This window comes from Rhinolophus sinicus, chromosome 1, assembly GCF_057876585.1.
Source record: "Rhinolophus sinicus isolate RSI-liver-muscle chromosome 1, RSI-T2T, whole genome shotgun sequence".
In the NCBI taxonomy this organism is placed as follows: domain Eukaryota; kingdom Metazoa; phylum Chordata; class Mammalia; order Chiroptera; family Rhinolophidae; genus Rhinolophus; species Rhinolophus sinicus.
The window spans coordinates 92,900,058-92,912,636 of record NC_142501.1 but is presented as its reverse complement, the minus strand read 5'-3'; the positions used below and the strand labels follow the sequence as shown (position 1 = coordinate 92,912,636).

The following is a 12,579-nucleotide window of genomic DNA, read 5'->3' as shown; positions in this document are numbered from 1 at the left end:
TGAGAACAGATCTATTATATATATATTACTCCCAAACAAAGGCACAGACAAGTTTCAGTGAAGTGTAATAATTCTTTAACAGCTTTTGTCCTGTGTTTTTATTTTTTCTTGACCTCTAATCTTGGAATGTTTGTACCCCTGCATAGGAGGCATTCTCTGAAGTTCTCTGAATAAGATTTAGAGTATGTTAATCAAAACCAGCTGTACATTTGGCAAACAATTTTTAGAAAATGACTTAGGGAGCATCAAAATCTCCTCTGTCCAGACATTTAAAAAATATCCTAATATCCTACTTTTTTTTTTTTCTGGTAAAAGAAAACAACACTGAAGGACCTTATCACCATTCAAATATATATTTTTGGACAGGATAAACCTTTAAACACCTTTCATCAAAGCTCTGTCTAGTGAATTATCCCTGCAGATCTCTTTGCTGGGGGTAATTTTGGTCAGTCTAATGAACTAATATGAATTAAGTCTAAATTGCAAACAATGTATATTTTTATGCATCTGAGTTCATGGCTCAATCTTTCTTCCCAATTCCTGCCCAGGCTATTTGGAGGTATCCTCTGGGGCAAGTCACCCTACTCCTTTCCTTTGGTCTCCCCATGGCCTCCGCAGGAGCCCCTCAGTCCTGGACTGTGATTTGACAATAGGGTCTTACGTGCGAACACAATTACCTGTTCTTCCTGTCAGTGAGGAGGGGTGGTGCTGACTGTCACCGCATGTCCTGCTGGTGGAAAGTTGAGGGCCTTTTTAGTGAAGTCCAAGTTTAGGCTTGAAGCCAGGTGTTTGGAAAGCGCCAAAACTGCTTGTTGTGTTCCTGGAGCCCTTGCCCATTTCCCACTAAGTTACCTTTGAGCCCCTTTGTGCTTTGTTCTGACAGTGCTGAAACCTGCTATGTGCCTTCCAGTGCAGCCACCATGCCCCCTAGGCACTCAGGTGGATCGTTTCCCAGCCCCCTGGAAGCCAAATGGCGCTGATAACTGTGTTCTGGCCAATGGAGTGCGGGTGGGAATGATGCCCACACACCCAGGCCTGGCCTCCAAACCCTCCCGCATGCCCTGCCCTGCTCCCTCTTCTTCCCTCTGCGGTCCAGATGCAGGGAGCCAGGGACACCTCTGCGGCCACTGGAGGGACGGAGCCTTGGTCCCTGAAGACGGTGGAAGTGAACTTCCCCTCCTGCTAACATGGAGCCCACAGTGATCTGTGGGGCAGAAGCAGCCTTCACTGTAAGATGCAACTGAGACCTGAGCTGGGGTTCTTAGTACAATAATTAGCCTGCCCTGACTGACACGGCCCCTCAGGAATCATTCTCTGGGTGGGAAGCCCTCCATCCTCTTCTAGACCCTATTCTTTCTCCTCTGTACTTCTCCAGTACCTCGTTCACACCTCCAACTCATTGCTGTAACCTCTTTATTTGTGCCTCTGTCTCCTTAACTAGGCTGTAAGTCCCCTTAGGACACAGATTGGGTTATTTGTCTTGGTATTCTGAGTGCCCAGTTGGTACTTAATATGTGTTGAGTGAATGAATGGACAAGTGTCTCTCTCAAACAAGCAGGACAGTCTGATGTGTGGGACTCCAAGTGGTCTCCCCCAAGCGGTCTCTTATTCCACGGCCAGCGATCCCAGTTTCTGTGCATTTTCCACTGCTCCCCTCCACGCCATGTGCCCCAGTGATAGAAATTCAGTATGTAGCTAATCTCCCTCCATTACCAGATGATGATTTTCCACATCAGCAAGAAATGACAGAGGCAGGAGCTGTCACTTTCTCTCCTCCACTAACAGCCTTCTGACAGATAATGTATCTTGATATGACATGTGGTTTTTATCTCCCATGTTTATGTGGAAGGGAGGGGAGCGTTGGGGCGGGAGCCAAGGGCAACTGGACCGTGGGTCGCTCTGTTTGGAGCTGAGCACTGGTGGTCATAGGAAATGGATCAAAGGTAAATTTAAGATGATTCGTCTCCCCTTCGATCCTTCTGCTGAGCTCCTCTCAGCCCCGGGTGTGGGCCTGTGTGCAAAGCACCACATTCAAGTCAAAGCAGCACTTTGCTGGTGTCCACCTGGGTGAGGCTGAGTGGGCAGAGCCATTTGTCAAGGGTTTTGTGGCTTCGAGGAGTTGACAGGACTTCTCCAAAGATACCACATATAAACCCCTCTGTGAGGTTGTCCCTGGCCAGAGAAGCCCTCTGGGTTCCCACGGTATTGAGGTTCCTGGAGTGTCAGAGGCTCAGAAGTGATGGCCTGCAGCACTGCACAACCCTGCGTCATCAGAGGCAGATTATAGCCCGTTCCTTCTTGCGGTGTACCTTCCAAGGCAGGAGAGTGGGTGGTCAGGTAGCTACAAGACTCCATTCTGGAGCGCTCTGGGTCACCCACACCCTCCTCGAATCAAGTTCAAAAGGAAGCTCTGCTAGGTCATGTAATTGATATGCCCCCTCATAAACCATCCCATAAACCATTCCAAATGGAGGTGTTTGCTCTCAGTTAACTATCTTTCTTTCTTTTTTTTTCTTGAGCAAGATAATGCCATAACTTGCTTTCATGCTTCCAACATAGTTCTTATAATCATAAAGTTCTTTTCTCTCTCCCTTTTAAAGAAAATCAAACTCATGTTCCTTTACGTTAACATTTAAAATCAGTTCTTCCTGCCTCTCTTTTCCTCCTTTCCTCTAACCTGCTTTGCATATCAGACTGGGGGTGACAAATGTAACAAAGGAGATGGAGAGGTGACTCTGGCTGGGGGACCAGAGGGGCCTTCTTCTAGCTCCCCTCTGGTTGGAGGAGGAAGACAGCCTATCGCTGAGGAGTGTGGTACTGAGTTAGAACTGGATTCAAGGCTTATGTAACTACCTGAGATTACGTACGACATTCGAGCTGCATGACGTGAATAAGCCAACTTCTTTGAGCTTCAGCTTCCCCAACTACAGAATCGGGCTATTAGTACCCACATGCGATGATCTTAGGGAAGATGAAGTGAGGTCATCTATGTCCCGCCCCCTTACATGCAAGGAAAAGACACGTTCCTTCTGGCCCCGCCCCGTCCTGCCTCTGCCTTCCAGCCCAGGAAAGCCTTTGTTACCCATGCCTGGATAGACCATTCAAACCCCTTTATGCTGACCTAATGCGGCTGTGGGCAGGCCATGAGTCTCCTGTCAAAATTCTATGTGGCTTTCACCTGCCCATTCCTCCAGGAGCGTATAGCCGTCATTCAATGGGAAGCCTGTCATGGCCTCCTGACAGCTTGACATTAGCAAGCTTTACCCATAGCCGGTTTTGCTTTAAGCAATGTATGGCAGCTCACTGAGATTGGGTTGTATGCCTACTTCTCACTGCACACTCAGCACGGCCCCTCAGGTAGCTCTTCCATGGCTCCGTGGGCTGGGCAATGCATCTGCAAACTTCTGGGGCCAAACAGCAGATGTGACACCCAAGGCCATACCTGCACCAAGGTCCCTGTTACAACCTGATTCTACAAGTGAGGTACTGAACACCTGAGACCCACCCAGGGATATTGATTACTACCAGAGTCCCCGGGGATAGCAACTCCTAGTAACCACTATCGTCTGCAGGGCACAGCACCCTCTCATTTCTCACAAGCTCCCAACACTTTCCCACAGCACTGCAGTTTTCCTACCCTTGCTGCTGTCCCTGCTTACAGGAGTTCCATGCCTGTTCGCCTGTTTTTAAATGGCATTTTCCAGAGTGGAGAATGATTGAGAGCTATTGGGGAGCAGAGGTGTACATGAAAGCACGTTGAGAGGAAGTCATTAAGGAGGCCTCAAGGAAGTTACTTCTGAACAACAGAAGTCCAGTGACGGTCCGGGCTTCCCTGTTGTGAGCTCTGGGCCAGGAGGAAAGCGCTGTGCCAGAACTCATTCCTACACATGCCTCACAATCTCCTGTGGTCATGTGATTTACATGTGTGATAATGTTCCCAAACCCTGGGCTGTGTCAGCAGCAGAGACATAGTGTGAGTTAGAGGCAGCCGGCTGCGGCCCTCACCTTGTAGCCCAGAGCACATGCAAAGAAGGGTTCGTGCCCAAGGAGCACGGGAACAGAGGGACAGCTGAGAGGGCCTCTGCCCGAGGCCTCACAAGGCTTCTTCGAGAAGCTCCACAGTGCGGTGGAGAGTCCTGTGTGGGGACAGAGAGCACCTGGGTTTAATCCTAACTTCTCTAATAATTAGTCCTGGTGAGTTGTTCCCCATCTTGGACACCAGCTTCCTCGCCTGACATCTGTGGCAATTTCCCTGCACTAACATTTTAGGGCTCTGATTAGGACCAGCTGAAAGTTAAAGGGAGGAACAGAAATGATATCTGGGGTCTGCACAGAGGCACCTGCTCTCACCGAGTGGCATGGGGTCAGGGTGGCCCTCCAACACACGGTAACTTAAGGGTGCAAAGTAGCGAGGAAAGGAGTCCAGGAGAAAACCATCGTTAGTGCTGCTTCTCATGCTGTCTGAGTCAGATTGCTTGGTGGGGTTCTGTGACAGAAATCTAGGCATGTGGCTACCCATGGCTACGAGCTCAGTCCAATGTAAACACCAACTGTACTGATGGAAATGTAAAGAAAAGGCTCTGATAATCATGCACATGCCCTTGTATATAATGGAATTCAGTGATACTCAGATTACTGTTCGCAAGCCCCAGGGGCCCTTTCAAGGGTAACCTGCAGCTCTCGTAAGCTGTCAAATTTCCAGATTTCAAATACACACTATCCTGGACTCTGCAGGGCAGGCAGCAGGCGGCAGCGATCTTGTTGATAATAATTGCCCAAGTGGCTCCCGAGTCCATGTCTGAATAGCACTGGTGTAAATATTTAATCCTGCTTATGAGTGTGGAAATTCAGTGTTTGGGTTCCACCGTCTGTCTGTCTTTTATGCCCTCATCCCCATACTTGTCTGTCTTAGGCTGCAAGCTTTAAAGGACTGGGACTGCATTCACATAGTCTTGATGACATGAGAGAGAGAGAGATTACTATATGGATAGACGTTTAGTAAATGCCCTTTTTGGATCTTCAGGAGGAGACAGAAAGAAGAAATTCCTATCTTTATCTTTGTGGTGTCTCCCTTTAACACTTGGCTTTCTATCAGACTCAACATTCAAGCCAGAAAACGGACCCTGTGCCTTCAAACAGCGCATTTCTACTGATGACAATGACCCCTGTGCAGCAGGGATCATTTTGCAATTGGCACCTTCAAAAGGGGTGCTCACTGCTGCTCGAAGGGTGGGCAAAGTTCTCGCTGTTACTCTAGTCGTTACCAGAGAGGAGAGGCCGAGGCCCAATTGGCTGCCCACTCTGGAAGTGACACAAAGGGGAGCAAGATGCAAGCGCACCCCTTCCTTGTGTCTCCTGTCTTTTGGGCCCTGAAATGGCCCTATCATGTTCTCCTTTTCCCCATAACTGTCTGTAACCAATTGCAGAGGGAGATATAGCGAAGGGCTGGGCTCTAGACACTGATGCATTAGGGCCCCAGGTAGGCTGGATTATGTGTCTTCCCCTCACCCCTTTTGGGAAACCCTCAGGTGGCTGGCAGCGAGGCTGTGCCAACAACAGGAGGTCTGCAGAACAATGTTTGATTTCATCCTGGGCAGTCTCCAGACTCAAGACACTCATGAAAGAAGACCCTGTTTGCCCTCCAGTTTTGGCTGCTACCCTTGCACCAGGCAGCTCTTGTCAGGGCAGCAGTGACCCCGCCCTGAGGAGCCGAATGACGAGCTCCCTGCGCTCACCTGACTGGCCTTCTCAGCAGCACTGCCCCTGCCATGTCTTCCCTCCTCCCTCTCTGCCACACCTGCCTACGTCTCCTCTGCTGGTTCTGCCTCATCACCCAGCCTCCAGACATGGGGAGCCAGGTTCCACCCTCATCTCACGTCTGTCTACACTACTCCCTAAGTGATCTCATCCAGGCAAATGGGTTTAAATGCCTTCTATATGTTGTGGACTTCTCACTTTATAATTCTGTCCCAGAGCTCTCTCCTGGACTCAGGTGAATTCCTAGTTGCCTACTCACCATCTGCACTTGGATATCAAATAGGTATTTCAAATGTGAAGTCCAAGATGGCTTTCCTGATATTCCTGCCCCGAGACCTACTCCTCTCACAGTCTTCCCTGTATCAATAAGCTGTGAGAGGAGTAGGTGTCAGGGCAGGAATGTCTGCTTAGGGAGTTAGGGAGGTTGCAAGGTCATTGTCCTTTATCTGTTTAGGACAATCACCTTGCAATCTCCTAACTTCTCTCATTCACATCCCATATCTGATACATCAGTGAATGATGTCATTCTGGAGCCTGTATCACCCCATTGTTACCAGGGCAGGGGAGCCTGATTGCATCACCTCACTGTTACCAGGACGAGGTACCTCCTCCATCGTTCTTGGCTTCACCTTTCCGCACCTCCATTCCATTCTGCATGTGGTCGCCAGGGGGCCTCCTATTAAACCTGGGTCAAATCATGTCACTTCTCAGCTCCAAACCCCCAGTGGCTTCTTCGCTCACTCCTAGTAAAGTCCAAGTCCTTACAGTGACGCTATGATGTACTTCCTGGTTACTTGGACCTCATCGCCTACTTTTCTCTCCTTTGTTCTCCCTCTCCAGTCACAGGAGCCTCCTCTCTGTCCCTCTAATGTGTCAGCCCTGCTCCTGCCTGAGGTCTTCCCACCAGCTGCTCCCTCTGCCCGGATGCTCTTTTCCCAAATATCTAGATGGCTCATTTCCTATTGCCTTCAAGTCTTTATTCAAATGCCATTTTCCCGGTGAGATATTTCCTGGCAACCCTACCTAAATTACAATCTCTCAACACTCTGTCCCCTTTGCTGTTTCATCTTTCTCCATGGTACTTATCACTGTCTGACATACTGTTTATTGTCTGTCTCCCCACTAGAAGGTAAGTTGCGGGCAGGGATATTTGACTATTTTGTTCATTGCCACATCCCTGGTGTGGAGCAGACCTTCCATTGGTGGATGGATGGTGGGAGAACGGATGAACCAGAATATATTTTTGTATGTAGTTTACTGGCTACATCGCTAATAACTTAGAGAAACGCTTCCTAACTATGCCCTTTCTCTCTGCTGTCTTCCTTATCACTATTCTTGTGATTTCCTCCATGGTTTTTGTAGCTTTTCCCAGGAAAAATGAGTAATTGGGCTCCCGCAGGTATGCTCAGCTACCATGTAATGATGTGTCACTGAATTGCTCCTGCACTGGAGCCACCTCTTTCTCAGCAACGTCTTACACCAGTGGCATCTCGTGAGTGCAGACAGGACTTCTGCCCAGGGTAAAAGCAGAAGTTGCCAGAGCTGCTGATGAAGAGTGATGATGCCTTTTTTCTTAAAAGACTGCTTAGTTTTTGAGCTGATAAGAACTGGCAAATACCCTGTATTGTAATCTTTTAGCAATTTCAAAGACTAAGACACTACTTTAATTGAAACACACATATAATTTATAGCAGCATTTCTCCCCTTGCGTTTGTTTCAAAGGGCATGCTATGAAGTTCTGAAGACAGACTACCATTTCTGAGACATGGGCTTGCCTTTCCTGAAAGTCTGCTAGGTTGCCAATTCCCTAATAATTAATTACATCAACTGCTTTTAATTGGGCTACCCCAATAGACACAGTCCTTTGGACTCGTGTCCTGGCTCCATTACTGAGTCTCTCCCCTTCATTTCACTGCATGTGAAATGTGTCTATTGTACTCTATATCCTGCGTTTTATACATGCATTCCCTTTCTCCATCCCCCTAGAATTTTTCTGCCACCATTTCTACAATTGAAGGAGGCAGACCCCCAGTCCATTCTCCTCGGGAAGGCTGGCTGAGGACAAGAAGCAGACACCAATGACTCCTCCAGCCGTCAGGAAAGTACACGGTGGGAGGAACAACAGTCTCCAGAGTCTGACTGCACCCGTATTCGGGTTTTATGAAAATCTTGGCAGAGGGTCTGTCCACTGGGCCAGAAATGTGGGTAGGTGGGCCTCGTCCCAATGATCTGCTCCAGCAGCAAAGAATTCTCCACACTGGGAACTCTTTGGAATTTATTTACTTAATGGTCAGGACAGGGAAGCAGCACACTTCTTGGGAGCTCTTGCTTTAGGCAGAGAACAGAATAACTATGTGTGTGTAGACAGCAACTGACCACTAAGCAGGTAATGGGTACCGCACATTTTCAATAACGTGCTAAGAAACCTGCTCATTAGCATTGATCAGGAGCTTGGGGCTCCCTCCTGACTTAGGCTGGAGACAAGGGCCAAAGTGCCAGTTCCTGTGTTCAGAGGTAAGCTCCTCTGCGGCTCACAAGCCACCTTATTTATTTACCACTCCCCTCAGTGCCGCGAGCTAATTAACTACTCCACAGCTCCATCAACACTGTAATAGAATCTGCCAAGCGTTTCTTCCAGAAAGACCCTCAATGGCATCATTGTTCATTGTTATAATCCATTGAAGGCCTTGTCTTCCAACTTGCAAAATGACTCAGTAGAGCGCGAAGGCCTCCTAGGTTATTAAATTATGTTGTTACCAGTCCCTGTTGCTCGTGTGTTTTAATTTTGTATTTGTACCTTGAGCAGAGTTATCAGAAAGAGAACAGTTGATAGATGTGCTGTACTGCTGGCTGTCTCCTTCCCTTCCTTCCCCACCTGTCCCTTCTCTAGATTCCCAGTTCAAACGCAGATACTGATGAGTAGAAACACACACCAATCAGTTCAGGAGTTTGAACACGGGGACATCACTAATGTCTGCTCACAAGGCCGACAAACGAGCCTCACTGTATTTCCATGTATGTGCTTGTGTATGTATGTACTCACACGCCTACGTACTGACGGGAAGACTGTAATTTTCTCTGGGTCAGCTCTCCTGACAGTGCAGTCTTCCTGGCCTCCTCAAGGAGAGAAGCATTTGCTCAGTAACGACATCCTGCTTTCCCTCGGTCAGTTTCCCTGAGCCTCAGTGGGTCTTGTCATTTCCCTCTCCGCTCAAGGAGTGTTTTTGGCTTTCTGCTCTTACCTGCCTGACTCCAAAACAGCAAGTGCCTTGGGTGGCTATTTAAGCTGTTTGGTTCCTGACCACCCCAGATGCTCAATATTTAGGAACACAGTTCTAAGTTAGGCTGCTCGAGGACAGAAATGCACTTTTCAAACACGTGCAACGAAAGGGGAAGATGCACATAGAAAGAGGAGCAGCGAGTGTGGCAGAGTCACATTGCTCAAGGGCAATGACGCAGGAAGAGTAGCTAGAGCTAACCCAGTGGTGCTCAAACTCACCCTGCAGCACAGTCACCTGTGGGCTTCAGACCGATTGCTGGGCTCCACCCCAGTGCTTCTGAGTCAGTAGACCTGAAATGCAGCCTAAGAATGTGCTTCTCTGGCAAGTTCCCAGGTGGAAGCAGGGACCACACTTTGAGAACCACTGGGCTTATCTGATGAGAGCCTGGGTTTCCATGATTCATCATCTTCCCTGCGCTTACAAGTCACTATCATCTGTCACTCTCATTTCTATCGCAGCCATAGTCGATCCAACAATCTGCTCTGTGCAACCCCAGAGGAAGGGATTTGGCTCAGTTTCTATAATCTAATTGCATTCTATCAAATGCCTCTGGGCTTCCTCAATCTTCCCATTTAGTACTTCCCCAAATCTTTGACTCTCACTTCTTTAAGAGAAACTTTTGGCTCCTTTTCCTATAAGAAAGCACAATGGTGCTTGGAAGTCTACAGCAAAGGGGTGAGAATCCTGCTTTCCAGGTAGCTGCTTGGTGGAAATTGTTCCTTTTGAACAAGCCTGGAACAGGAAGCCAGCTCCTCTGTCCCCAGAGATGGGGCCTGGAGGAGAAACTCTGATACAGAGTCCGCCGTAGCAAAATCTCACGTGTCTTTAAGATCAAAGATCCTAAAGGGAATATGAGGCTTTATAGATCAGCAGCAACTATTTTATATCTGTGACTCATTTCAAATGATTGCAGCCTATGAAACAAATGTTACTCCAGGAAGACAAACTGTAAAGAAAGGTTGGCGGTAAAAGGTTTTTGCTGTCCTCCCTGCTGTCCCCTCCGTCCCTCAGGACCCAGCCCAAGACAGAAGATGCTGCTCACTGTTTCGGGGTTTCTCCTCATCCATGCCTTCGTCCTCGTTCTCAGGGTCGATGTCTTCTGCCTGAGTGATCCAGTCCAGGTAGCCTTTCAGGTCCTCTTCCAGCTGCTGCTTCTCCCGCAGCTTTTGGAAATCTCCCCGAGCCTTGGCCTTCTCCCTCTCTTTGGAAAACTCTCTGGTGAGAGAGAGTGGAGTGGGTAGGGCAGGGGAGCGCATGGAAGGAGGGAGCCGGCCAGCATGAAGGAGCAATGGAGATAAGAGGAAACGAAAGCATTAATTGCTCTGTGCTCGGAAGCCCGCCCGTAGACCCCTATTCACAGACAGCTTTCTCTAGTCATCTCAGGTTTTGTCTTAGTCTCATAGGAATGGAAGGAATCACCGGAGGGGATAAACCCCACTTCCCTTTTTCCCCCCCGCATCATCATCACAGGCTTTGCCTTTGATAACAACTGTTCTCCAATGACCTGGAAACTCCTTCCAAACAGCAACCCAAATCCACCCCCAACAGTATGGAACATGCATTTTCATTTCCCTCAGTATTGGGCAGAAGCTGAAAAAAATCTCAAGAGCCTCTGGGTGACAAAAGGTGTTAGGAGCAGTGGTGTGCTGAAGCCTGCTCACCCACAGAATCTCCCGACAGTCACCTGTGTACGTCTCTTCCCAACTCTGGCTTCAGTGATGGCTCCTTGGTGGCTTGAAATTGACCATGGTATGAATATTTAAACCATAAAAATAGGCAAATGTTATAAACCAGGGCTTTTTCCCCAAAGAGCCAACTGTTAAATATTTACCAGTATACCACTGATATAAGACCCACGGGATTCAATCTCCACCATCTCTATTTTCATGATTAAGGTTCGTCCTGCCACTCTTCGCTGCCTGGAGGGATTTCTAATCTAGAGAAAGTTCTTTCCCACATAGGGACAAATGAGGATTCCAAACACAAGAAAATGTCCTGGGGACTGCGCTTTAGGTTAAAAAAGAAATCTAATCAGAATGGGGAAATGTATAAAATCAAGATGATTTAAAAGTTAAATGATGCATTCAGCGTACGGTAATAATAAATAGACATTGGAATTGAATTGGGCTTTGCTGGAAGTGGGACCTATTGAAAAGTTTCTGAAAGAATGGCTACTTCTTTTCTGTTTTCCATGATTCTGTCCTTGTTTTCTCTCTGACTTCAATTTCACTTTCCGAGCAAGGAGGGGGCTGGCAGCAGAAGGAGGCAATCATGAAGGCTAGTTCTCAACTCTCAAAGCGAGTCTGTGCCTTTGTTTCTCAAACAGTATGTAGGAGCATTTCTGTATTTGATATTCAGCCGATGGGAAATGGGGCCCTTTGTGGGGTGTGTGTGTGTGTGTGTGTGTGTTGCATTGGGCATCGTGGTTAATTCTTAGAGACAGGATTTCTCCTTCTTTCAGCAGTAAAGATGTAGTTCAGGGCAGGAGTCTGCAGAAACCACCTTGAAAGGCTCTAGACTCCCCTCAGGAATGGAGGTGGCTCTCCTGCCACATTCAGTGTATGGTATTTGCATTTCGCCAGTGCTGCATGGGAGAGCACAGGTTTTAGCACCGCACCATTTTTATGATGAAATGGGGTTGGGCCTGGGAGGGGCCTAGGGAACTTTTGAATGGGGAGACCTGGGGGCTCTCAAGCTAACAAATTCTCTTCAACTGCTGCCTTAATGATGCTCTGGTTTGAATGGAATTTCCTTCTTAAATTTGATTGAATCCAATTCTAATTGGATTGAACTTGCTCTTTCTCAGGCTTCCTTCCAACTGGCGGGTACTTTCATTTCCTTCCGAGGATGTGTAATGACTGGGAAAAGGGGCCAGATTGCCAGTTTGCAGTGAAGATGGAAGCCTTGCTCTGCTTTGCCCCCCCACCCCTACCCCTTTTGCTCTTGGGGATGAGCACGGAGAGATGCCAGCCCATCTGCCCCCAAACCTCTACACCTGGTCACATCTCCCCAGGGCTGGCGGCGGGCTCTCTGGAGACAGTCACTTCATACAGCGCTTCCCTCTCCATGTGAATCACTCCCAAACTGGCTTTCAAGGGCCCCTCTCTTGACTCTTTCTGCTCACACGCATTTGCATTCTCCATTCCTTTTCTGTGGAGTGGGTTTGGGTTGTAAGGTGACTGAGTAGCTGAAGGTTCGCTTTAGCTCTTTTGGAATATTTTGCAGAGGGTTCAAATTCTAGTTACAAAACAGCTAACCATCCTTCTTCTGGAGTTGGGAGAATAGGATTGGGATAAAACTGGAGTAGGGACAACTGATCTAGTCCTGCTTCAGCATCTGCCCTGTGGAATGAAGGCTCCCCATCCATACCCTAAGACCTCTGGGGATCCAAAATGAACATTCACTGGGAGAAAATAAAACTGAGGTGTGTTGGGAGTGTGAGGGGGATAGAGAAGTTGGGGGTCAGATCTGAAGCCCTGCAGCTCCCTTTGGCTCCCAGAGAGCATGGGGCACAGTCAGACCATGACCGGGTGGAAGGTGA

At 48.2% G+C, this 12,579-nt stretch overlaps 1 protein-coding gene across 45 annotated transcripts in view; it reads right to left on the bottom strand.

The window, feature by feature from the left end:
• The window catches only part of CACNA1C (calcium voltage-gated channel subunit alpha1 C), a 721,586-nt gene that overhangs the window by 147,343 nt on the left and 561,664 nt on the right, over positions 1-12,579 (bottom strand). For all 45 annotated transcript variants that reach the window (XM_088801728.1, XM_088801716.1, XM_088801731.1 and 42 more), the window contains one exon: positions 10,081-10,253. In XM_088801728.1, coding sequence (XP_088657854.1) covers positions 10,081-10,253 — 173 coding nt within the window. The remainder of the gene's footprint in view (positions 1-10,080; positions 10,254-12,579) is intronic.